Below are 27454 nucleotides of genomic sequence, written 5' to 3' on the forward strand. Positions count from 1 at the left end.
AGGTGAGGGTCAGGATCGGCTTTCCAATGTTTATGCCACCAGGACCAGATCTCCAGCGAGGCTAGGGTCATCTCTCCCTTGCTCCTGGCTCTCAGGGTCAGCTATTCTGTGCCCACACCACCAGGACCAGCTCTACTGTGCTGCCTAGGTGAGGTGTGGTGGTCCCTCTCCCAAGTGTTGCAGCTGGTTAGGGGCAGGCCCAGTTCTCACACTCTTCCTGTCTTGTCTGCTCACCCAAGTCCATGCCACTAGGGCCAGAACTGTGCCGCCCTTGGACGTCAACATGTTACTAGGCAGCATCCCAGATCAAGGATGTCCACATGGCCTTTGTAAGTGACATGGACCTCATGGGAGTCTGAGCTGGGTGGCACATTAACATGGCTTCAGGTAGTATAGCATGCTACTCACATCAGACTGATTCTCACCACCCTCACATCTCCAGATCCACCTCTCTTCATTATACACACACCTTTCTGCTTTTTCTCTCCAAGTAGTTCCTGGGCCTCTGAGTTGGGCCTGTGCTTGTAGCAGGGGTTGGGGGAGTCCTCTGGGTGTTCACCACCTCTGTCCTTACTGTAGAGACATTTCATATTGCCTAATAGATTTGTTTATTTCATTTTTATGTGTATGAGAGTTTGCATTGTGTATCTGTGTACCACGTACAAGCCTCATTCCCACTGATAGAGCTGGAGTTCTGTTCTAAGCCTCCCTGTGGTGCTGGGAATTGAACCCAGGTCCTTTGCAAGAACAAGTGCTTATAACTGTTGAGCCACCTCTCTAGCCCCTATTTATTTTTATCTGAGACAGGAGTCTCATTAGGTAGCTTCTGGCTGTACTAGAATTCCCTACATAGACCTCGCTAGCTTCAAATTTTCAGATCCATCTGCCTGTTCCTTCCTGAGTGCTGGGATCAAAGGTGTATTTTTATATTCAAATGAATTGTATTTTTTAACATTTCAGTTTTAACTTTGAAGTAAATATCAATATGCTTTATTTAGTATTGTATTTTCTCTTTCTTCCTCCCATTATTGGATGTGTTGTGGCAAAAATTCAGGTTTGGTTGAAGCCAACACTGTAAATTACAGCTTGGATTTCTTGTTGCTATATTTTTCCAACCCAATTCTCTGGTAAAAAATCTCAACTCAATCAGTAACAATACAAGCTATAAGCCTAGATTGGGGGATCTCCCACTACACTACTCTATCCCATCTATGTTATTCCATATAACTTCCGGTTTCTCCAGGCCACAAGGTTCTTCCCATTCTCTCTGTCAATCCTCTGTAGCTCCTCCCACTTTCCCCTGGATCCTTTTCTCCTCTGGCAAAAAGGAGCTCCTCCTCCTTCCTCCTTCCCAATCATCGACTCATGCCTTTGTTTGAAAAGTTAAGGTGGGGAGAAGGTTCACAAGGCAACTCCTCTGCAGCCCCTCCCAGGAGTGGAATTAGCATCAAAATACAAGCCCAGGGCTATCCACAACACTTCCCCTTTCTGTCCAAACCTTGTAAGGTTTGAAATAAATTGAGTGGCCAAGCCAATCGCAGGCTGTAGCCAGTTGATGTCTCCCAGTAGCTTCTGAAAATCATTAAGGGTCCTTAATTAGCTTTTTCTGATTTGTACCTTTTGTGGCCTAACTCTTTGCAGACTTATTTTATATCCTAGATAATTAATAGAATCCTCTTTGTATTTTTTCAGGGGTAATTTGCAATCCCCAGGAAGGCAATTTTTTTTTAATGTCATCAAACATTCCACAATAATTATATCTGGATCAGACAATAGGATGTCATCCATATAATGATAAATAATGGATTGGGGAAATTGTTTGCGAATCATCTCCAATGACAGTTGTACAAAATACTGACACAAGGTGGGGCTATTTACCATTCCTTGTGGCAAGACTTTCCAACGATATCTTTTTATTGGGTGACCTCTATTGAAGGAAGATACTGAGAAAACAGACTTTTCTTTATGACATTCATGTAGAGGAATGGTAAAAAAACATTCCTTCAGATCAGTCACTATGATAGGCCATTCCTTAGGCAACAAGGAAGGCAATGGGATCCCAGGTTGCAAGGAACCTATTGCCTGAATAATCTTATTAATTGCTCTGAGATCTGTCAACAGTCTCCATTTGCCAGATTTCTTTTTAATGACAAATATTGGAGAATTCCAAGGGCTGGTAGACTCCTCTATATGCTGAGATTCCAGCTGCTCTTGGACTAGCTGTTCTAATACCTGTAGTTTTTCTTTTGTCATAGACCATTGATCAAGCCAAATGGGTTGGTCAGTCAACCACCTTAGTGGTAAGGCTGTTGGTGTTTTGGTAGCAGTGGTTCCTTGGGGTAAAGCTAAATTGTCAGCCTCTGCTGTATCTTGTGTATGGACAGATAGGACAGTCTGTAACTGCCTTTGTTAGCATTCCCTAACTAATTTAAGATTTTTATTAGGAGCCTGACTAGTTTCATGGCTAGATACTGAAACTGAGGGGATATTGGGTTTTCCACTGCTGTAATAGATCTCTTCCCCATAAGTTCATGGCTATATCAGACACGTATGGCCTCAATTTTCCTACCTGACCTTCTGGTCCTATACATTTAAGCCATCTGGAGCTTTGCTTTATTTGGGATAAGGTCCCAACTCCTTGAAATTGGGTGTCTACTTCTTGAAGTGGCCAACAACTTACAGACCAAGATTTTGGAGAAATAATGGTGACATCTGCTCCAGTGTCAACCATTCCTTCAATCTCAATATTGTTTACTAATCTTAGTTTTGACCTGTGATCCTCTATAGAAGTTTGCCAAATTATTCTTTTTTTGGGTCCCTTTGAGGCTTTCTGAATTGTCTAGAACTTGCCTCAGTCTTTTCTGTTCTTAGATCATCTGTTTTTGACGCAGCGACACTTAATTGCCTTGAGTAAGGTTAGAACTCTCCCTGCCTGGCATTGGGGCCTTCAAGAGGCCCCCTTGAGAGTTTTTTGGCAAGATGTTGCCCCATTTGTCTGTTGTTGCTCTGTATTCCCTTGTCAAATGTCAGTCTTTGCCACACCTTTGACATATTCCAAAAGGCATAAACCCCCTTTTGGTATTACTTTGATTTTTTTCTACAGTCATTTCTGAGATGACCCCACTCGCCACAATTAAAACATTTGAAATCTTGGGTCATTTCTAGGTGTCTAGTAGCAGTTTCTCCTTTTACAGTCATATCAGGTGAGCAAGATTCAACTTCAGTATACAACTAATCTAATCTACTTATCTATTGATGCTGACCTTGCCCTCAGTGGTCTGATTACTTCTTTTCATTCAGTATTTGCATTCTCGAAAGCTAAAGACTCAGTTATTGCTGTCCTTGCTGTGTAATCTGATATACTCCTTTCCACAGCTGAGATTAGTCTTTGTAAAAAGTCAGGGAAAGTTTCTTGTGGACCTTGAATGACTTGAGTAAATGGTTCAAGTCTTTTCCCTGATTCTGTGACTTTGTCCTGTTTTCTAGAGGTACCTGGGGTATCTGCCCTGCTGTCGTGCTGGAAATGGAAGCCAGCTTAACCCTTGATACATTTCTGTGTGGGTCTTACAGTATATAACAGTTTTCTACTGTACTTTTTATGCATGGAAGAGTATTTAACTCTACCCTGCTCCTTCAGTAGGGTCTCTAGCACAGGTTGGCTTCAGACATACAGCCCTCCTGCCTCTGTCTCCATGAGTTTGTACCTGGAAGTCTCCACTGCCAGTTGGAGAGCTGCAGTTGTCAGACTCTCACTTTGTGGCCCCTGTTCAGATTGTTGAAAGTGCAAGTTTAAAGAATGAAAACCTTTGTTTCAGGCTTTTCCTTTCCTTAAAAAGGAAAAAGTAGTCACAAGTAACAGAAAATAAGGTCTATAGAAGGTGTACTCAGAACTCAGTTGATGGAAACTTTCATTTGTATTGTTTTGCTTTTTGCTAAAATAAGTTATTTTATTGCTAAGCTATTACTAAAAGTCATTTCTTAATAATAGGGTAACAGTTGGGCATGTGGCATGCACCTCCATGTGTTAAGCTGGCACATGAAGGCAGGAGGATCCAGTGTTCAAAGTCATCCTTGGCTACGTGAAACATTCTCCAAAATGAGAGGGTGAGGGACATGAATATAGCTGTTAACATAATGCTACCCTGGTATGGAGAGTTCTTTTTTGTCCGCATATCATGCTTCTTGTGCTTTCATTTCTACCTGTAGTGTTTGTTAGATAGAATTGGAGAAAACATTATTGGTTGTCTTTAATATTTTTACAGTGCTGGGACTTGAACTCTGGACTTCACTAATACTAGGTAAACACTTTACCACAGAGTCACACCCACTGCCTATCTTCTAATTTGCACAATTGCACTAGTAACCATTGTTACATAATGGCATCCCCACCACAGTTTCCCTTCCCTCCCTCCATACTTTTTTGTTTGTTTTTGTTTTAAGATAGGATCTTATTCTGTAACCCTGGCTGACTTGGAGTTGACTAGCAGTGTAAACCAGGCTGCAAACTCATTGAGGATGGCTTCTGAATTGCTGTGGTTAAAGGCATAGACCACCATGCCCATTTTGAATATCTTTTTTTTTCTTTTCATTTTTCGAGACAGGGTTTCTCTCTGTAGCCCTGGCTGTCCTAGAACTCACTCTGTAGACCAGGCTGGCCTCCAACTCAGAAATCCACCTGCCTCTTTGAGTATCTTCCTTTCTCTTGTTTGTATTTCTTTTTACCTTCAATGACAATTTCTACACTTTAGAATAGTTTCCCAACAAAACCAACAGTAAAAATAAAAAAGCACCTTTTCAAGGTTTCAGTGAGATTTAAAAAAAAAAAATAGATATAAAGCCTACTTGTTCCTTTAATCATTCCTTTTTTCTATGCCATATAGAATACTTTGTTTTATTGAATATTTGCTGTCTCTTTTACCACTTGAAAGTAGGTAAAGGATTTTTGTCAGTTTTGACAATTGGTGTATAATTGTAACCATTGTCAATTAAGAACTTACTCTTCTGGCTTTGTACTTTAGATTCAACACATGTTGGTACATATGAAAATGAATTAATGTGGGTCTGGAGAGATGTCTCAGTAGTTAAGAACACTTGCTGATCTTTTAGAGGACCAGAGTTAGGATCCCAGCACCCACTTCCGATAGCTCACAAGTGCCTATAACTCCAGCTCCAGGAAATCCAGCATCTTCTGGCCTCTGGCCATCAGCATGCATGTAGGCATACATACAGCAGACAAATGTACATATAAAAAGTCTCCAATCTTCTAAACAGTAATGTTCATGTTAAATATAGGTTATTGAAGGACTAGTCATCCCACTATGTTAGACAGCAAAAACCTCAAACTAGTATCTAAACACATATATTTGGAAAAATGATCAGAAACCAAAGAGGCAAAAACTGCATTACTATAGTAAAATACAGTGTGATAACACTGTTGACTGCATTGCTGTAAAAATACAGTCTGATAACACTGGTCAGACATAAACCTGTCTGTACTTTTCCTTTGATGAAAATGGAGTGTTTGTAACTTCTTCAGACTTGACAAATTACTAACAGTAAAAAAATATGGCAATTTAAAAAAACAAAGAAAAACAAAAATGTCAAGCTGTCAGAGTGAGTCCGATGAGTCTATGCCCCTCACCCATACCACAGCAGTCATGATGGATCCAGTTACACTCCATAACACGTTGAGGGTGCAATGTTGGTGCTTCTCTGTTTATTTTTAACAACTGATTCTTGAAAACGTAGTCTCATATTTATCAGCTACTCTCCTTTCCTGATTATACTAGGGCTGCATTTAGTGTATTCAAATTTGTCATTTCACTGTGGCTTTGTTTGAATGGGCACTAGAACAGGACTGTTACAGTGTCTTCTCTGTTTTAGTAAAGTCCTCCAGATGTGGAGAATTTCCACAGTACTGTTCCTCAAAATGTGGTCACTGAAAGAAGGCTTTTCTGAGGTACTCCAGGGTGGGGCCCCATTATTTGAGGCTCTTTCTCTTTCTCTCCCTCTCCTACTCTCGATGTTCCTTTTTCCCTCCTTCCATCTCTCCCTACCCCCTTTCCCCATCTGAGTGTGTAGTCCAGGCTGACTGCAGATTTGTAACTCTGCCTCGGGTTCCCAGGCTCTGGAGTGCAGTGTCTTGCTATACTAGACTGCGAGACCATTTTTAAAGCAGATAAACATTTGAGTTATAAATAAATATTTATATTTGTTCATTTTACTTCAGGAATTAGCTGTTAGGGATGAATGTTAGGCTGGAAGGATGGCCCAGCAGTTAGGAACACTGTTGCTCTCACAGAGGGTCTAGTTTGGTTCCCAGCGCCCATGGTGCCTCAACAGTTTCCAGGGTTTTGGTTCCCCTCCTCTGACATCCAAGGGCACTGGACATGTATGATGATATGGTATACATACATATATGTAGGTAGAAATTTATACACATAAAATAATAAAAGCAAAAAAAAACCAATTAGAAATTAATAGGACAGACAGCTCAGTGGTAAAGGTGCCTGGTCACCTAGCTTTGCCAGTCTGTACTCAGTCACCAAGACCCCCACATGGTGGGAGGTGTGGGGGCTCTCAAGGGCCCTCTTGACTATCACATATGTGCACCCACACATATATTTAAATAAATAAAATAAGTAAAGTTGGGCTGAAGAAATGGACCAGTAGTTTAAGAGCACTTGCTGATCTTCCAGAGAACCAGGGGTAGAATTCCAGTTCAAGTAAAATAATAAAATGTGATTTAAAGGATCTTTATCATCTTGTATACAATTTTAGTAACATAGTTATGGGTTTTGTATAGTTGAAGATTAAGCACAGAACCGTACTCCAGTTCTGCTGTGTTGTACATGGGAAAGGAGTGTCTGCTGGTGATAAGTAGGGGAAGAGATCAACTCTGGAAGCTGTGCCAGTAAAAAGCACAAAATAGAAAGCCAATTAGAAAACCCAACAACCTTATTCTAATGTACAGTGAAAAATGTGAAAATAGCCATTAACAGAGTGAATCACGTTCAGATAATCCTATTTAAGAGGCTAAGCACAGAATTAGGCTGTGAGTCGAATTTACATTGTTTTCTCAGAAGATTTGTGGAATGGGTTGCTTTCATAATTTCCCTGGAAAGCGTATCTGTTTCCATGGTTACAAAATACTATGGTAGTTATTTGAAAGCAAGGGAAGACTACTGACCAGCCCATCTCTAGCCCATGCTGAAGCCCCGTGCCCTCAGTGAAGTAGCTGTGAAGAAAGTGCATACCTGGCTGGCTGCTCCTGGAGCTGATTCACAGCAGGTGTTGGAGTGCGACACCCACATGCTTGTGAATTGTAGGGCAGGCCACAGTTAAGGATTAAGCATAAACATTCTGTAGAGTTTCGAAGGGCTTGTGAAGAAAGAGGTTCAATTACTGGAAAGAAATGTAATCACCTATTTTAGACTGTATAGAGGAAAGCTAGTAAAGAGTGTAAATCACTATTGATATCTTCTAGAAACGACTACAGAAAGAACTGCTGGCTTTGCAGAACGACCCACCTCCTGGGATGACTTTAAATGAAAAGAGCGTTCAGAATTCAATTACACAGTGAGTATCTGATGCTCAGACGGCTGCCTGTGCCGTGCAGGCGTGCACGCAGCCTTCTGAAAACTCTTGTTTTTCTATTTCATTGCATTCTTTTATACTATTAATGTAGTAAAGATACCTTATTCTATATATCGGCATATTCATTTTTTAACCTTACTGTGTCAGCATAGACTTATTGTCATATAATTTGTAAAGCTTCCTTTGTTCTTAAAGCAATCTTTGTGTGTTTTTCATGTTCCTTATTATTTATGTATGTATGTATTTGTTTATTTTTTTGTTGTGACTCTGGGCTAGCCTTAGTCTCTAGAATACTGGAATTACAGGTAGGTATGTGCACCACATATGGCTCTTGGGTCTGAGCACATTCAGACTGCAGCACTATGAATACCATCCTTTAGACATAGTAAGTCAAATACCCATGCTGTACTAAAGAATGAACAAAGATGCTGGGCAGTGGTGGTTCACAACTTTAATCCCAGCGCTGGGAGGCAGAGGCAGGCAGATTTCTAAGTTTAAGGCCTGCCTGGTCTACAGAGTGAGTTCCAGGATAGCTAGGGCTACACAGAGAAGCCCTGTCTTGAAACACTAATAAATACATACATACATACATACATACATACATACATACATACATACATACATATATACATATATAAATACATAAATACATAAATAAATAAACGAATAAATGAATGGATGAATAAAATTAAAAAAAGAATGAACAAAGACAAGTTCCTAGCACAATAGGGTAGTTACCTAGCACAGATTGTACTTTTTTCCGTAAGTCTCTTAGTTGAAAGTATGAGTTAAAACTGTAAAACTGTGTCTACAGTAGAGAAGGGTAACATAGTGAATGCTATCACTTTGTAGTCAGTTTGGAAGGTGGAAATTTTGTTTAGTCATAATTATCTTTGAGAATTCTGAAGAAAGACCTTATTGGCTGGGTGCAGTGGTGACCCATAGTCCTCACTACCTGCTAGGTTGACATAGGAGGATGAACCCGAAAGTTGATGATTACTTGGAAAACTTGGTGAGCTCTACAGACTAAAACATGCCCCAGAGCACGACAGTGTTTGCATGCTGCTTGTCTTAGTCCACAAACCCAACGCTTCTCTTCCTTCTCTGGGTAGTAGGTGTGAGCCAAAGGGAGAAAGGAGTTTTGAAGCTGAGAAAGGCCTAGTTTTTGTTTTAAATAATTTATTTTTATTTTATGTGCATTGGTGTTTTCCCTGCATGTATGTTTGTGGGAGGATGTTGGGTTAGTTGTGAGCTGCCCTGTGGGCACTGGGAATTGAACCTGGGTCCTCGGAAAGAACAGCCAGTGCTTTCAACCACTGAGCCACCGCTCCAGCCCCTTGTTTTGTTTTATAAGAGGAGTGTGTGTGCACGAGCACATTCATAGAGCTGTGTATTGAACCCAGGTCTCCTTAGCATGCCATGCAAGGAAGGGCTTGACCACTGACTTGTATGCCCCCACAGTTTTCTTGCTTTCTAGACAACTTTGTGCAGTATTTAGTTTACTCTGTACTAGCTTTTGATGATAGAAATACACGAGGATTTTTATTACATATATAGTATCATTTCCCTCTCCCAACAGTATCATTCTTGTATCTAAGGTACTCAGCATACATTCTGAAATGAATTGTTATGTTTTTAAGGGTTTTTAGGGGTTTCTGTACTTTAAGGGTTGACTTCTTTCACAGACTTAAGTCCAGCCCATGCTACTATTTTATATACATGTTTAATTTTCGTTTCATGTGAGACATGAGCAGAACCATATCCCAGTGTTCTCTGCCTTCCTCTGATTCTCCTGGACAGATCGATGGGTGGTGATGCTGGCCGGCAATAGTGGGCATCAAACCCAGGGCTTGATGAGTGCTCTACTGCCGAGGTACATCCTCAACCCCAGCTATCCTGTATTTAAAATATGCACATTTTTGTACTTGAGAAGTATGAGGTTAAAGGATTTGGCTAGCTACAATAATTATATGTGACAGGTATAATTAGTCATTCCTAATGATTTCCATTCAAATCTAAATGGTGTCTGTCCTGTCTATCACCTTTGCTGATTTTATCTTCTGTCCCCCATTCCAACGACTAGCGATGATTACAGAATAGCAATGAAAACATATATGTTCCTGTTACAATACAAGCTCACATAAATGTCCTATCAATCTGTGGGCGCTTAGTTAAAGTGCAGAAAGTGAGCTAGCAAGGCAGGCAGGCAGGGCAGGAAGGAGACCCTTGCCTGGAACCTCCAGGGGTTGCGGTCTGGAGAACTGTTTAGTCTTTTGTAGAATGCCGATTAGGAGGTGAGTTTGTCAGCTGTAGTCCCTTAGAGTCTTTGTCAATAGCACTTTCTCCCATTGCTTCTAACAGGACGATGGCTAATAAACTTGATATTGTCTAAAAAGTTTTTCATTGGGGCTGGAGAGATGGCTCAGCGGTTAAGAGCACTGGCTGCTCTTCTGAAGGTCCTGAGTTCAAATCCCAGCAACCACATGGTGGCTCATAACCATCCATAAGACATCTACAGTGTACTTACATATAATAAATAAATAAAAAAAATAAAATAAAATAAAAAGTTTTTCATTACCGTAGAAAGTAGTCTTTTGAAAGAAAATAAGATTGTTTGATATGAAAGGAAGAGCCCAGTATAGACCCTGATATTAGCATATGTTGGAGTTTTTGTTTGTTGTTTGTAGTTTGTCTCAGACTTGGTTTGCAAGCCTGGCTCTGACCTTGACCTAATTCTTTGGTCTAGAGTGTCCCAGGAGGATAGGGAAGAGAGTATTGCTGTGGGGTAGAGAGATGGCTCAGCGGGTAAGAGGGTGTGTTGAATTACAGGAACCCTAGGTGACATCATGGCATCTACGTCACTGGTGGCTCACAACAGGCTCAAACTCCAGCTCCAGGGGGTCTGAAGCCCTCCTCTGGCCTCCATGGACATTGGCACACACACATCAAACAGACAGACAAACAACCCTGCTCTGGGGACTAGAAAGATTAAACTACAAGGTTTTGTTTGAACCTGTGTTCAATCTCTGAACGTACATAGAGGTGAAAGGAAAGGGTCAAAAAGCTGTGTGTTGCGTACTGTGGTTGTGAATGCCCCACCCCATACAACAATAATAAATTTACCCAATCATACATAGTATACACAGCAATGATAAATTCTAAAAGTTCAGCAGGGCAGTGGTGGCGCATGCCTTTAATCCCAGCACTTGGGAGGCAGAGGCAGACGGATTTCTGAGTTCAAAGCCAACCTGGTCTACAGAGTGAGTTCCAAGACAGCCAGGGCTACACAGAGAAACCCTGTCTCCAAAAAAAAAAAAAAAAAAAAAACCCCCCCACACACACAATCTAAAGTTCTCTACAAAGAGAGGGATGCAGTGTGTGAGAGAGCTGCTGGTGAAGGGCATTACTACCCCGGGTCCCTCTGCCCAGAGCCTGGCAGCTCCGTGCTCTCTTTCCCCTTCATTTCAGTCCTTTTTATCTTAAGTTTTAAATCTGTTCCCTTTTGTTGTTCTTTTTCCTGTCCTAGGTGGATCGTAGACATGGAAGGTGCACCAGGAACCTTATATGAAGGGGAAAAATTTCAACTTCTGTTTAAATTTAGTAGTCGATACCCTTTTGACTCTCCTCAGGTAACCTCCTTGCATGTAACATTGTGTTTCAAGTTATAGCAAAACACTAAATTGATTATTTTTGCCTAACTAAAACCTGTATCACAAGCCCAATATTATATGTAGATAGAATTATTTTTACATAACTCAGGATTTTGTGAATTTATTGGGACAGAGGCTTTTCTGCTATCATGCTTCTGGGAGCTTCAGGCGTGCCATCCATGGGCTAAGAGAGCAATGGGGAAGGTTACCGTTTTTTTAATAACTGCAGGGACTCTTTTCTAGAACCACTGATCAAGCTGATAAAGGCTCTAAGACTGTCTTTCGTTTTCCATTGATGTGTTTTCTTTGCAACCTTTAAAAACAAGCATGTGTTTACAGATGTCACATACATGAAGTCAACTGAAATCTGATCATTATGGTTTGAAGCAAACACAGTATAATTAAGAGTTTAAAACTTAGACAAGAAGAAATGGTAGTACTGGAATTAAAAACAAGCCTTTCTTGGGGAGGCGTTGTGCATGTTAGTGCTTTGCTCACATGTATGTCTGCACACCACATGTGTGCCTGATGTCCTGGGAGGTCAGAAGATGGTGTTGGATGTGAGTAGCCATGTTGGTGCTGGAATTGAACCTGGGTTATCCGGAAGAGTGAGTGCTGCAACAGCTGGGCTCTCTCCAGTCCCAGGGAATGTTTTAAAGAGGTATTTAACTAGTTAATTAGTTGGTGGTTAGAGAGGGGTGATTCTGGGATGATTTCTAGGTTCCTGACTTATAGCACAGTGAGTTACTTGAATTATTTATTCTCTACAAAATTCTAAGCTTTTACATTTTAAGCTATAACTTTGTGAGATGTGTTGCTAAAAAGAAACCCTGCCAACCCTCTGTGTTACTCCTAAGTAATGAAGCCTTCATGAAAAATAAACCCAGTACCTAAAATTCAACTAGGTGTATATGATTATAAATGCGCTATTTTGAGCACAGTTGACAGGCGCTTGAGTAGAGGACTCAAAATCTCCATGAAGGACAGTGAAACAAAATGAAGAGCAGTAGCTGATTTAGAGTAGGTTCAGAGGCAGAAAGAAGACCTACTTGAACTGGTAGAACTGGTCTTGAGAGGTAGTTAAGGGTTTATGCTGAAAGTACAGGGCAGGGCAGGGCAGCAAAGGACCCAGTCTCTGAGATCTGGCAGCGTAAGCGCTTGAACATCTGTGGTTCAGTGCACTGAAGGGCTGTAGGTCTGAGTGTGGCATGTTTAGGGTTTGATCAAAGATGTTCAGTATGAAGTAGGTAACTTTATTTCATAGGCTTTAGGAGGTGTGGTCAGACTATTGGCACTGACGGTCTCAACGCTCAGTTTCCTGACTCCTGGTGTGCCTCCGTTCTGCCTCTTTCTAGTTCTTCCATCCATCTGCCACATGCTCTCAAATGTCTGAGATGCTTACTTTGTAAATGTATCGGTTACACTTGCTTTAAACTTTTCAAATGTACTTTTTGCTGAAAAGTTGTCTTAGCACTTAATTTCTCTTAGAAATTGTAGGGGTAATACTCATTTTCAAGGGAGAGTCACTGTCCCTTCCCAGTTCTGAAGCCATACCGGTGCTTTGGAAATGCTAGTGTGGCCTCCTGGGCATCCTTCCCCTCCTTTGTTCCATTCACCCAGACCCTCCCTTCTCCTGCCCTTTCCCCCGGCAGGTCCAGAGCCTGTTTGTTGGCACGCGTGCGTGCGTGCGTGCGTGTCCTCCTTTTTCAGGCCTTGTAAGATGCTCTTTTTACATAGTAATGGCCAAGGTCCCCACGTGGTCACATGTTCTTAAGAAAAGAGAACACTGATATGCCAGAGCGAATGAAGAGTGTGAGCATTAATAAAAGACAACGGCATAGCTAACTTTTCAGACTTGGCTTCGTTGTATTTAGGAAGTTTGTCTTTGGCAGCTGGAGACAAGGCTCAGTGGCTAAAAGCCCTGACTGCTCTTCCACAGGACCTGGCTTCTACTCCCAGCAACCACATGGTGGCTCACGACTGTCAGGAAATCCAGTACCAGGAGATCTAACAACCTCTTCTGGCTTCATAGGCAGTGTACATATATGGTACACAGACATACATGCAGGCAAAACACCCATACACATAAAATAAACAATGTGTGTGCGCGCACACACACTCCTAAATACAGTCTAATCTGTCTGTGTAATTTTACCTGTATGTTTATGATCTTCCTAGCTAGCTCCTAACTAGCCTGTAGGTTATTATTAGTCCTAACTTTGCTATATCATATATTACACTTTTAAATTTTATTTAATTTTAGTTGTTTGAGACATGGCCTCTTTTTGTCACAGACATATACATTCATTTCTAAAAACTACAAATATACCTGTGTGTTACCTCTATATATGACCTTTTGTCAGTTATTAATTCTAACTTTTCTATATCAGATATTACACTTTTATGTTTTATTATTTTTTTATTTTTGTTGCTTGGGACATGGAATCGTGTATTTCTTAAACTTACTCTGTAGCCAAGGTGATCTGGAGCATCTGGTCTTCCTGGTTTTACCTCCCAAGTGCGAGGATTACAGGTATAGGCCACCACCCTGGCTATACTGATCACAGGAGAAAACCTTGTCTCCTGTTGTCCCTGACAGGAAGCTTTGGTATCTAAATGACCAACAGGCTTATTTTTATAATTGCACCCTGGCATTTGGTTGGCTTTCTGGCTGCCCCCTCTACATCCCAAATCTAGAACTGATTGATAATCTAGGTCTTGTGCATTACAGGTGAACCACCACTGAGCTGCCCCTCCGTCTGTACATAGCCCATTTTGTGTGTTCATTGTGTGTATGCTGTTTGGACCTAGCTTGACATATATTAGGTAGCATTTTTCTTTTTCAAGCGGCTCTTGAAACACTGTTGTATCTTCTTTGTAAATAAGAGCTGTGAAGTTTTTCACTATTGTACCGGACGTGGGAAATTTTTGAATTTCATAAAAAAAAATTACCTGATATCCATCCCTTTTTTCTTAGTAATAATGTCAAGACTTTAGTAAAATGTAAAAATACTGCGATGTATAGTTAAATGTCTAGTCGTAGTTGTTTTCATATTAGATTATTATAGATATTGGTAGCTATCAGGTGCTTTTAAATCTGCTGTAGAAGAAATGCTTAAGCCCAGAGGTTTGTGACCAGTCTAGGTGACAGGGAGACCCCATGACCTCTTTTCCCCCTCACCTGAGTGGTGGTTGTTGATAGTCTGTAGGTTTTCATCACTGATGTCTTTCAGTTTGGATTTTCGTAGGGTCTACATTCATGATACTGAGGTTATTCCAAGATTGGCCTGATTAAATTTTTAGACTGGATGTGGACTAGGTATATATGCTTCCAAAATTATCTTGAGTATACTTACATCTTAGCTTTTGTCTACTTTTGAAAAATGAGCTACAGTAATAAGATTATTAAAAATGCAGAGACAAAGTTTTAATTTTTTTTTTTTCTAAGACAGAGTTTCTCTGTGTAGCCCTGGCTGTCCTGGAACTCACTCTGTAGACCAGGACTTCATCTCTCGCATGTCAAACAGCCTTTCTCTGCTTTGACAAGCTTCTAAAGTTCCTAGATCCTAAGTGTTGCTTAGTATGTGCAAGGAGTTATCCCATGTCTAGTTACTTCAAGTTCACGATGACTGCATTTGCTATGCATGGAATATGTTAAAAAGCCTAACTGAGATGAATTAATTTTGTTTTTAGTTGGTTTCTTAAGACAAGGTCTTACTACATATACATAGCCCAGGTGGGCTGTCCCCCCCAAGATCTACCCTGCACAAGCCTTCTGAAATTACAGATAGGAGCTGCTTGGTTTGATTTTTGTTGAACCTCTGCTGTTGGAGCTGTTCAGTCCTGCCCTCTGCTCTGCTTGTGGGGAGACTGGACAGTCTGCTGCCTGCCACAGCCACCCTCGGTCACCTCGCCACTGTCTTTTCTGTCTGCATTTCCTGGCTCGTGGACATTGATAACAGTGTTTTTCCAAGGAGAATACTGCTTCTCCTTTGTTCTGGGAGTGAGTAGTCAGTTGTCTGGTCCTTTATATCTGACTGCCTATCTATTTACTTTGGTGATTGTTGATAGCCATGTTAAAAAGTTGACGGGGTTTTGTTTATTTGTTTGTTTGGCACTTTCAGAGCACTATTTTCATAGACTTCTTAATTAAGAGACCTTTGGGGCAAGGATACTTTTTAAAAGGAATTGTGACCAGGGAGCAAATTCTCAAGGTATTGCCTCTATTCTCAGTGAAAACACTGCTGGCCAAATGGCTTTTTAGGATAAAATTAATAACCCAGGACAGATCTATATTCTGTGGCATTTGTAAATCCCTGTTTTAGACATGTATAACACAGTCTACAAATAAATATGTTCTAACAAGCTGTAATTCATACTTCTGAAAGTACGTAACAAGCAGTTGTGAGAAGTCTCAGAAAATGTAAAATTCAAGACTACTCAAAGCTTAGTTTTTAGGGCAAGAACAGGGACCTCAGATGAGTGAATGGCATTTCCTAGAGCCGCCGCTCAAAGGCAAAGAAAGGGTGGGGTGTATGCAGTCGTGTTAGACAAGGGGCTCATGTCTCTACCTTTCTTCTGTGGGGAGGGAAGAGGTGGGTGGCCAGATCTTAAACACATGTAGGGCGCTGGGCAGTGGTATTCCACACCTTTAATCCCAGCACTTGGGAGGCAAAGGCAAGCGGATTTCTGAGTTCAAGGCCAGCCTGGTCTATAGAGTGAGTTCCAGGACAGCCAGGGCTACACAGAGAAACCCTGTCTCAAAAAGCAAAAAAAAAACCCTTAGCAACCCAAAACACTTAGGAAACACTTTCCCAAAACACTTAGGAAAGCAAGTTTTAAAGTGATCCTTTTACTGAGTATTGAATGTTAGTAATATTTAAAATGTTAGCAGACTGCCAACTACATGGGTTTTGTTAATGTGAATGTTTCTAAGAATCTTAAAGTCAGATTTGTGGCTAGATATACCTTAGCTTATTTCAATTTTACAATATCTACCCTATATTAAATGTGGGCATACCTCACTCTAGGTAGATGGAATTCATTGACTCTCTTCTCTATAGCAACAAATGTTTTATGAGTTATGCCATAATTTAGACTCTGGTCTCTCCTTGGTAGTTGGCCATAGCTGGTATTTTGCAAGGGTTGAGAGTCTGTTAGTCTAGGTTGAGAACTATTGAATTTTATGTAGGGATTCATGTTTCTGAATTGGCAACTTTGGATTTATATTTGTGATTGTTGTGTTTGTTTGAGAGAAAGTTTTACTGTTTTCCCAAGACTGGCTTTGAACTTCTAGGCTCAAGTAAAATTCCTTACCTCAGTCTTTCCAGAAGTTGCTCCTGCGGTGGCCCTCCACTACACTGAACCTGATTGTGAATTTTTTTTTTTTTTTTTAATATTTATTTATTTATTATATGTAAGTACACTGTAGCTGTCTCCAGACACACCAGAAAAGGATGTCAGATTTCATTACGGATGGTTGTGAGCCATCATGTGGTTGCTGGGATTTGAACTCAGGACCTTCGGAAGAGCAGTCAGTGCTCTTAACCGCTGAGCCATCTCTCCAGCCCGTGAATTTTTTTTTTAAACATTTATGTATGTGAGTACACTGTAGCTGTCTTCAGACATACCAGGAGAGGGCATCAGATCTTGTTACACATAGTTGTGAGCCACCCTGTGGTTGCATGGATTTGAACTCCTGACCTCTGGAAGAGCATTCAGTGCTGAGCCATCTCTCTAGCCCCCCACCACCGTCCCCCTGAATTCTTTTTTTTTTTTTTTTTTTTTTTTGGTTTTTTGGATTTGGTTTTTTCGAGACAGGGTTTCTCTGTATAGCCCTGGCCGTCCTGGAACTCACTCTGTAGACCAGGCTGGCCTCGAACTCAGAAATCCACCTGCCTCTGCCTCCCAGAGTGCTGGGATTACAGGCGTGCGCCACCACCTCCCCGGCTAGCCCGTGAATTCTTAACCATACCCTCACTCAAGTGATATTGGTATTTTTCTTTTTACAATGCGATCACTAATTAGGAACAACTGCTATACCTACAGAGCTATAATGGTATTACTACCTTATAAAATTGACTTGAAGATTGGTGAGTTAATTTAATTTGAATTTTATGTAAAATCAAGTGATTTCTCTTAGAGCTGTAGCTCAGAGTAGAACACTTACCCAGCATGTCCACGGACCCCAAGTTCTTTGCCTAGCATTGCAAAGTAAAGAGGAGCACACATACAGCTGTTCCTAAGTTTGCTGCTGAGTTTGAATTGTCTTGGGATGCACATCATAGAATTTTAAGGTATGCAGATATGTTCTCTTTCTTATTTGGATGCTTAGGTCCTTTACTTGTTTGGACAGAGGAAGGTCATTACAGTTGTGCAGAGGTAAGGTAAAGGAGCAACTTCAGTGAGCAGACAGGAGAGCAGACACACAGCAGCCAGCTAAGACTCTGCCTTAGTGGTTTCTTATTTTACCCAAAGAGGTTTGATTTGAATTTTGTCGTAGTATCAAAATTAAATACTTGAGGAATTTTACTGTGTTTTCTTTTTTGTTTTGTTTTTTATTTATTTAGTTTTTGGGAGTCTTGTTTTGTTTTGTTATATTTGTTTTTTAAATATGCTTTCAGCATGTAGCCCTGGCTAGCTTGGAACATGCTGTGTAGTCCAGACTGGCCTTATAGTGACTGAGAGCCACCTATCTCTGCTTTCCAAGTGCTGGAATTAAATATGAATAATGAGTATTTAGTGAGGACTGGGTAGAATTTGAAAAAAAAAACCAACATTCTTATAAATGTAGTTTACCATTTTCTAGTAAAAAAAAATACAAATAGAGCATTTCGGTGCAATCTATAAAAACAGCCTAGGGGCCCCACCTAGCTGTTCATGAACCCACATGGCTGTTCATGCAGTGAGGTTGGTGCTAAATGGTTGGTAACGGGTGAGCATTTGCTCCTGAAATCCGTTTGTTTGTTTTTATTTTATGTCTTGAAAAGTGATACTTGTTAAATGTAGAGAATATGTTAGTTTTTAATAGAGAATATTGAGCGTTAATGGAATTTTATTTTTTCTTAGGTCATGTTTACTGGTGAAAATATTCCCGTTCATCCTCATGTGTATAGCAATGGTCATATCTGTTTATCCATTCTAACAGAAGACTGGTCCCCGGCGCTCTCAGTGCAGTCAGTCTGTCTCAGCATTATCAGCATGCTTTCCAGCTGCAAAGAAAAGGTAGGACTTGCACAGTCACTCCAGGTACTGTCCTCCTCTTTAAGCACAGGTAGGTTAACAGTTTCAAAATATAATGTCTGAAGGAGGACTCATGCTTTTTGTTTTTAAATTACAGTAAATGACTTTTTTTGTTATTTTACCTTTCATTCTAAATAGATTAGAAGTCAAAGTCAATGTTTTATACGTATTTCTAATTTATAGTTCATTGAGTATACAGCATGCCAGCAATGTGGGCAGTAACTAGACTATAGCTCTCATTTAATCATTTTTAAATAGGACATTTGTGTACTAGTTACACAACTTTGTTTCCATAAACAAGCACAGAATAAAAGTGTACAGCACATTCCTGTTCTTAGATTCCACAGGGGGAAAGTTAGGAATAAAGTCCCCTGGCTCCTTACCCGCTTCCCGTGCAAGGCAGCGTTTCTCAGAATTTCCTAGAATCCAGAGCTTTCCTATCTTAGTGGTTAAATTGAAGGAGGCACACCACTTCCCAGTAGAATTTCTGGAACTTTCTGTCCTGTTTTCCTTTATTCACCCACAGATTCTGTCTCTAATGGAAGTGGGGAAAAGACCAGATGAAAACTGGTATGAGTTAAGTTTTAGATACCTTTAAGGTAGAAGCTCTGGGTTGTACGTGTGTCTTTAGAAGATTGTTTTTCTGTTCTCCAGATTAAATCCTCTGCTGCTTTATTAACTAGAATTTATAGAATCTTTAAGATAATCCTTTATTTTTAAAGAATAAATTTAGAATCTGTAACAGCCAGAGTCACTGTTTATCAAATAAGTTTCTTCAATATTAATTCAAAAGAGGTCTGTTTTTGAGTGGCAGCGTACTTCAAGATGGCTCAGCAGCTAAGCATGCTCAGTAGACCCATTCAGAAATAATAAAATGTGCAAAACAAGCATTTTAGATGACATATGATACATGCATTTTAGCAACACTTGGCAAATAAATTATTTTTTCTATGTATGGGTATTTTACCTCCATGTATGTCTGTATACTATGAGCATGCCTGCTACCTGTATAGGCCAGAAGAGAGCACTGAATTCCCTGGAACTGGAGTTACAGATGATTGTGAGGCATCATGGAGGTGCTACAAGGATCCTCTGAGAGCAGCCAGTGCTCTTAACTGCTGAGCATCTTTCCAGCTGCCTTAGCTTTACTTTGTTCTGCATTTTCAGGGCATAGTCAAGTTTTATTTACCTGTAGAAGTTGTTCTTGAGTCTTCCTCATTTATTACTTACACGTTGCATGCTCATGCGTGCAAGTGCACAGATACACACACACACACACACACACACACACACACAGCTTTTCATCTGGGGAATAGTTCTTACCAGGGCTCCTATATGCCTGTGATTCTTCACAGTTAGGTGATGACCACAGGGTTTGACTATAGTGCCATTGAGATGGTCCCTGGAGATGGTCTGCACGTTGTGCTTTTGTGGCTTGATGGTCATTTAGCTTTTTTTTTTTTTTTTTTTTTTTTTTTTTGGTTTTTTTGAGACAGGGTTTCTCTGTGTAGCCCTGGCTGTCCTGGAACTCACTCTGTAGACCAGGCTGGCAGCAAACTCAGAAATCCGCCTGCCTCTGCCTCCCAAGTGCTGGGATTACAGGTGTGTAAACCACCTATGGCTGGACCTTTTTTAAATGATGCAGCTCTCAATCAGTCTCAATAGGAGTTCTCCTAATATCTCATCTTTATTAAACTAAATAGTTAATTAAGTCTAAACACTGTAAAAGATATTTAATAGGGGAAGAAAGACATTGTTTTATCAAAGTCATTGTAAAAGTTAGGGAAAAGCTCTCTGTTATTATGTTGGAAACTGTCCCTCTTCCTATAGCATTAGAATAAACTTGACATTTGAACTGTTGACAGAAAGATACACTCATGTATACCCAGTAGTTTTCAAGCAGGGTCTTTCCCAGTCTTCCTTCAGTGTATTTATTATCACGCTTGCCAGATGTTCTGCAGGGATGCCGGGTTGTCTGTATTGATCCAGTCAGGACACATAGGAGTAGCAAGGCCACTGCTATTTACAAGCACCGAAGTATCTATCTCTTCTCTTAGATTCTGTTTGAATCAGAATCATCTGCTCTGTCCTTACTACGTTGCCCTACAATCAGCCTGTGTGGATACTTGAACGCCGCTGTACTTCAGACGGCCTTGGTTAAGCAGGCTTTGTGTGCCTGTGTCAGCCCATCAGGTGACTGATGGCAGGTAAATCATAAGCCGGGGCACTTGGGTGCCAACTTCTGGAACTGACTGCTCCCCCACCCCTTCCTAGAACAGTTGAGGCCGAAGGTCTGCTTATGCTTTAGTGTATCCATTGTTTTCCTTCATTCTGTAATAATTTTGCTGAGCTCATTTCTTTCAGTCACTTTCTTTCAGAATTTACCTGCTTAGATTCTTTTTTGTTGTTGTTTTGTTTTTTTCTTTTCAGAGACGACCACCAGATAATTCCTTTTATGTGCGAACATGTAACAAGAATCCAAAGAAAACAAAATGGTGGTATCATGGTGAGCAGTTTTAATTTCTAGTGACAAATTTTGATTATTTTTATTTGAAAGATATTTGTAAAACTTGGGAAAATAGTGGGAGGATGTAATTGAGGTAACATTTTTGTAATAGTGTAGTGTAGAAAATCTTGGAAAATGTGGATATTAGATTAAATTTTTAAAACAATCATATCTATCGTAGGAGAAGTAAAATTAGCATTACTTTAATAATTCCAACAATACTATTTAATATCTTACATGTTGTTGTTTTGTTATGATTTTGAGGCTTGAGACACTTTATTTCTATAAGCCTCTCCTGAATCTAGTCATGTAGCCATGTAGCCCAGCTTGCCAGTGCCACCCCTGCCTCTGCTGGGGCATAGATGCGTGCCACTGTCGCAGACTGAAGGCCGTCATATTCTTATCGTAAAGCAGAGTGAGCTGTGAGGACCCTTTATGTGAAATAGTTCTGATGCCCTGTGTGCTCAGTTTTGCTACTTTCTGTAATTGGAGGCAATTATAATAAGTTACTGTTTTTATTAGAGAAAGCTGCTCTGGTCCCAACAGCTTGTCTTAGCACTGTTCTAGTGCTGTGAAGAGACACCATGACCGAGGCAACTCCTGTAACATTAAGTATTTACCTGGGGCTGGCTTATAGCTTCAGAGGTTAGTCCGTCATCATGGTGGCAGCATGCACACAGGTCGGTGCTAGAGCAGTCGCTGAGACGTACAACTTGATCCATGGGTAGACAAGGATGGTCTGCGTCTCCTGTGAGCTTTTAAGCCCTCAGAGTGCACCTCCTAATTCTTTCCATTAGTCCTACTCCCTAGAGATCGAATCTGTGATCCGGTACAGGCTGTTCTCATTCAGACCACCACAGCCCACTCTCTGGCCCCATAGGCTTGTAGCCACAGCATGATGCAGAAATCATTCCGTCCGACTGCAGAAGTCTCCATAGTCTGCCATGGTCTCAGCATTGTTTAAAACTACAAAGTTCAAAGTCTCTTCTGAGACTCAAGGCAATAATCTTAACTATGTAACCCTTGTAAAATCAAAATCAAATCAGAATCAAACAATGGATCACCTACTTCCTGCATACGGTGGCATAGACTTTACATGAATGTTACACAAGGGGGTCAGTGGAGTATACCAAGGGAAAGTGGACCAAAGCAGTACATGAAACCATCAGGGCAAACTCCAAACTACATCTTTAAAAGTCTGTTGTCAATGTGTTCTTCAGATCTCCAACTCCTTACAGCTTTGTTGACTGCAGCACAGTTTTCTCTCCTGGGCTGCTGCGACACCTAGTCTGTAGCTTTCCTTAGACATTCTATGACTCTGGCATCTCCAGCATCTTGGAGTCTCCAACACAATCCAGGCCTCACCTTCACAGCTTTATACAGTGTCCTTTCTGGGCCTCCAAGTGGGGACACTGCTGAAACTCTCCTGGCCTTCATGGCTTGCGTTAGCCACAAAGGGAGGTTCTGTAACCCCTTTCAGATCCTTGACTCTAAAGTCAGAACCACATGACCAAAGCTGCCAAATTCTCCTGCTTGCTGAGGCTGAAACATGGTCCCCTTGTTCAGTTACATCTGCTTCAGTTTTCTGTTTTCCTTCACTGCTTAAGCTTCTCTGTAATTCCTTTCTCCAGCCCGAAGCCTAGCTGGGCGGGGCACCACACCTTTTCGTCCACTTAGCTTCAGGCCTTCCCTGAAGCCTTTTATCTCCTTGACTTTGTTCCATAATATTTCCCAGTATTCCTTTTTTCCTCAAAGTGTACGGTTTTTCTTTTTCTTTCTTTTTTCCATGCTCAGCTTGCTCCTTTTCATTATAGATCTGCAGAATAGTGACCACTAATAACCACAAGAGTTAATGCTAGGATGTCCTGAAATCTCTTCTGCCAGTGCCATCAATTCAGAACTCTGCAGTTTAGTCTCAGGAAGATATTTTTTTGTTTGTTTGTTTGTTTGTTTGTTTGTTTTTTGACAAGGGCAGAAAGCAGCCACATTCTTTGCCAAAATATCAAAACAACCATCTCTAGGCCTTTGACTAATAATCTTTTCCTCTGAAATCTTTTGAGCTGGGCTGTTACAGTCTGCATTGCTGTCAGCACCGCTGTCTTCTTCCACACTCTTACTAGTTTGGCACATTCTTACTAGGAAAGCAGCTCAACTGCTTTCTTATTCCAAAGCCTCCATTCTGCCAACAACTAACATGGTCAGGTCTGTCACAGCAGTCACTTTTAGCCTTGAAGAAAATGTTCTTAATAGTATTAAGTTTCTGTTTTCCTTGTTTAGGGGGTAATGTATAGTTTTGTAATGTATAATTTATGACAATTACAAATAATCATATGTAAACCAATCTTACTGCTATCCCAAGGATATAGCTTAAATTAAAAGCAAATGTTTGTATTCCCCAGTGAACTTTTTTCTTTGGTATTGGCAATGAATCCTGTGGTCTCATACCTGCTAGACAGTCCTAGGCCTGAGCTATATCTCCTTTGTATCGATAAAAGTATTTTCATTGATGGGGCTTTTGGTTTTTTATTTTATTAACCTAAAGAAAGCAAATTTGGCAAAACTTAATGAGAACATAGTCCTTTGTCTTTTTATTCAATGTGAAATCTTCTGTGTTTATTAAGCTTTAAATTTAAAACTTAAAATTTCCAAATGCTCCCCAGCACTTGGGAGGCAGAGGCAAGCGGATTTCTGAGTTTGAGGCCAGCCTGGTCTACAGAGTGAGTTCCAGGACAGCCAGGGCTACACAGAGAAACCCTGTCTTGAAAAAATCCAACCCCCCTCCCCCCCCAAAAAATTCCAAGTGCTCAGCTAATGTGAGCAGAGTTGATACAGTGACAGCTGTGCCCAGAGTAAGGAGGCCATTCCTGAGGCCAGGGAGTTGTGCGTGCCCAGTGTAATAGGGAGGATGTAAGTACCACATACCAGAGGACCCCGGCTCCGCTGCAAGGGGTGGGAGAGAGAGCTCTCCATGAGGTGTTAGATGTCCTTTGTAGAGTATATTCTTTACAGATTACAGGGATGTGGTGATTCATACTTGAGATACCAGAGACAGAAGATTCAGGAGTTCAAGTGCATCCCTGACTGTTAGAGATGTGAGACAAGCCTGAGCTCCATGGCCCTGTGCCGTACAGACACCTCCTGTAAGACAGACACTAGTTACATGGCCCTGTGCTGTACAGACACCTCCTGTAAGACAGACACTAGTTACATGGCCCTGTGCCATGCAGACACCTCCTCTAAGACAGACACTAGTTACATGGCCCTGTGCCGTACAGACACCTCCTGTAAGACAGACACTAGTTACATGGCCCTGTGCCGTACAGACACCTCCTATAAGACAGACACTAGTTACATGGCCCTGTGCCGTACAGACACCTCCTGTAAGACAGACACTAGTTGCATGGCCCTGTGCCGTACAGACACCTCCTGTAAGACAGACACTAGTTACATGGCCCTGTGCCGTACAGACACCTCCTGTAAGACAGACACTAGTTACAAGGTTATGTAGAAGAGTAATAGGGCAGCTACATAAGAAGAAAGCTGTAGGCAAGGTGTGGTAGTGCTGCATGACTGCATTTACCACACTCAGGAGGCCGAGGCAGAAAACAACAAATCCCAAATTAGCTTATGCTGAGTGCTAAGAGCCTGTCTCAGTCTGAAACAGAGATTTGTAATGGTTAAGAAGAGCAGCAGGGAATGTTGAAGAATAAAAGGTAGTAGAAGAAAATTGATGTAATAGATCATTAAATTGGGATTGTAAATTATTTCGACTCTGTTATATATAAGATTTACGAAATGCATGCTATATCAAGGGTTTAAAGATTATTAGTAACTGGCCATCTTGGAAAATTGGTAAATATTTTAGAAAAGAAATTTACATTTTTACTTAATAAAATATTTCCTGTGGATTAAGTATTACAATTACTTTTTCAAATACTAAGGAGGACTTTTTTTTTTTTTTTTTTTTTTTTTTTTTTTTTGGTTTTCTGGATTTGGTTTTTTCGAGACAGAGTTTCTCTGTATAGCCCTGGCTGTCCTGGAGCTCACTCTGTAGACCAGGCTGGCCTCGAACTCAGAAATCCACCTGCCTCTGCCTCCCAGCGTGCTGGGATCACAGGCATGTACCACCACGGCCCGGCTGAGGACTTTCTTAATTAAAAAGCATAACACAGCCAAGTGTGGCATATGCTTGTAATCCCCGCATTTACAAGGCTAAGTCAGGATTATTGTGGTTTGAGACCAACCTGGAATATATAGTGAGATTCTGTTTCAAATATACAAAAGAAGAAAAGATTATGAAGAAATTATACACTTACCTGTATGAAGAGTTAAAGACAAAGTCCCTTTATGAAGTGATTAATAATAAATTATTGACTGGGAATGTAGTCTATTGGTAGAGCTTCTTCTGATATGTGAGGTCCTGAGTTTAACTCAGAAGAGCCCCTGACTGCTGGCATAGGTAAAACTGTAGTGCAGTGATTACAGATTGAAGGTTTGTGAAGCTCTTGAGTTCTAAACTAGCAAGTTACCATATCAGTGTAAATCTAGAGGATAGACAGCAAAGAGTAGAGGAAAGCTTTGCATAGCATCGCACACATCATACTATTACCTTTGCCCCCGTGGGGTGGTGCTTTTAGGATGGCATACATGCACATAATGTGTTTTGCTGAAATCCTCCCCGCTCTCCCCTCCTGCTATCTCCTCTCCTCATGAACACTTTTCTCACAACTTCATGTGCTCTTGCAGCACTGAGGCCTGCACCACACAGAGCTGCAGGGTGCTGAGGGTACGTGAGCAGTGGCTCTTAACCCTCCTAATGTCAGCCCTGCCCCTTACTGCAGTTCCACGTGCTACGGTGACCCCAACCATAAAATTATTTTTGTCACTACCTTATAACTATAATTTTGCTACTGTTTTGAGTCATAATTTAAAGTGTCTGTTCTTCCGATGGTCTTGGGCTACTCCTGTGAAAGGGTTGTGGACTCTACAGACTTGCACCACCACCACCCAGCAAGATAATCATATCTATTCACAAAAAGTTGTGAGCTTTATTGGAATTTTTTTCAGAAGCCAGTTATCTTTGGTTACTTAGCAGGTTCAGTTCTAGAAGATCTTCACTGGTGATGATCTTTCTGTAACACTCATTTTTCAAAACATGTGCATCCATGCTCTTCCCTTCGCCCTCCTTCTCCCCTTTCTTCTCACTGTGTAGTTCTGGATCATCTAGAACTTGTTGTGACAGCCAGGGTGGCCTTGAACTTGTGGTAGTCCTCCTGATTCTTGAGTGCTAGGATTGTGGGGGTGTGGCACCACATCTGGTTCATTAATACATATCCTTGATGATGCTTTTATTTTTTCTCATCATCTCTGTTTACTAAGCTAATTTTGCACTCCTGAGCTCAAGGAATCTCCTCTTTTCAACATAGCAGCAACTATAAAGCCATATTATCAGGCCCTCATTGCTCAGCTGTCTTGGGGTTTCTCTTGCTATGATAAAACATCATGACCAAAAGCAGCTTGGGGATGAAAGGACTTATAGCTTTATGCACAGGTCACAGTCCATCACCGAGGGAAGTCAGGCCGGGCGAGCTGACACAGAAGCCATAGAGGAGCACTGCTTACTGGCTTGCTCCTCCTGCATACTTAGCCCGCTTTCTTTTATATGTCCAGGTGGTCCTGGATCAGTGGTGACACAGCTCATAGTAGGCTACGCCCTCCTCATCAAGCATTAATCAAAGGAATCCCCACAGGTCAGTCCTATGAGGCTCTTTCTCAATTAAAGTTCCCTCCTCTCAAATGACTCTAGCTTGTATCCATTGACAAAAACTGTCAGGACATCAGTGTTATCTAATTCTCAAAGGATTATAAGGACAGATCCTTTTTCATATGTGATCTGTGAAGCCGTTCCAAAAGATTCAGGGCCAAGAGTGGGATGTATCTTAGTGGTCACGCATATAGTTAATGACTGTGAGGCCCAGGATCAGCACACGCACACAAACTCAGTCAGGATTTGGATAAACGCTTCTCCTCACACTTTCCTCCCCCTTTTTAAAATTAGATATATTCTTTATTTACATTTCAAATGATTTCCCCTTTCCTGGTTCCCCCCTTCCCAAACATCCCATAAGCCCTCCCCTCCCCATTCCCCAATCAACCCTCTCTTGTTTCTCTGTCCCAGCACTTCCCTGTCCCCCCCACTGCCTCATCGAGCAGTCTCTGGTTGGTCTTTCCCTCAGAATCTGCTCTACCCTTTGTCTCTGTATCTCCTTCTGTGGGTATTTTGTTCCCCCTTCTAAGAAGGACTAGAGTGTCCATACTTTGTTCTTCCTTCTTCTTGGACATCATTTGATTTGTGAATCGTGTCTTGGGTATTCCAAGCTTCTGCGCTAATATCCAATTATCAGTGAGTGCAAACCATGAGTGTTCTTTTGTGATTGTGTTACCTCACTTAGTATGATAT

The 27454-nt window shown here is 41.1% G+C and overlaps 1 protein-coding gene and 1 long non-coding RNA gene across 5 annotated transcripts in view; one reads left to right on the plus strand and one right to left on the minus strand.

Moving 5' to 3' along the window:
• Ube2w (ubiquitin conjugating enzyme E2 W) overlaps positions 1 to 27454 on the plus strand; it is a 48810-nt gene that overhangs the window by 14608 nt on the left and 6748 nt on the right. Inside the window, exons 2-5 of one of the 2 annotated variants that reach the window (XM_052175915.1) lie at positions 7487 to 7578; positions 11123 to 11225; positions 18394 to 18470; positions 20919 to 20994. In XM_052175915.1, the coding sequence (XP_052031875.1) occupies positions 7487 to 7578; positions 11123 to 11225; positions 18394 to 18470; positions 20919 to 20994 (348 nt within the window). Of the gene's footprint in view, positions 1 to 7486; positions 7579 to 11122; positions 11226 to 18314; positions 18471 to 20918; positions 20995 to 27454 lie in introns of both variants that reach the window. The other variant, XM_052175916.1, reaches the window with a different exon arrangement.
• On the minus strand, positions 24096 to 24554 carry LOC127680465 (uncharacterized). Of its 3 annotated transcripts, none has more exons than XR_007976953.1 (3): positions 24466 to 24554; positions 24274 to 24417; positions 24096 to 24177 (listed from the first exon to the last, which is right to left on the minus strand). It is a non-coding gene; the product is annotated as an uncharacterized LOC127680465 (long non-coding RNA). The 3 variants fall into 3 exon arrangements; XR_007976954.1 differs by having other exon boundaries at positions 24274 to 24369; positions 24418 to 24493; XR_007976955.1 differs by having other exon boundaries at positions 24141 to 24225.

This window comes from Apodemus sylvaticus, chromosome 3 (assembly GCF_947179515.1).
Source record: "Apodemus sylvaticus chromosome 3, mApoSyl1.1, whole genome shotgun sequence".
NCBI lineage: Eukaryota > Metazoa > Chordata > Mammalia > Rodentia > Muridae > Apodemus > Apodemus sylvaticus.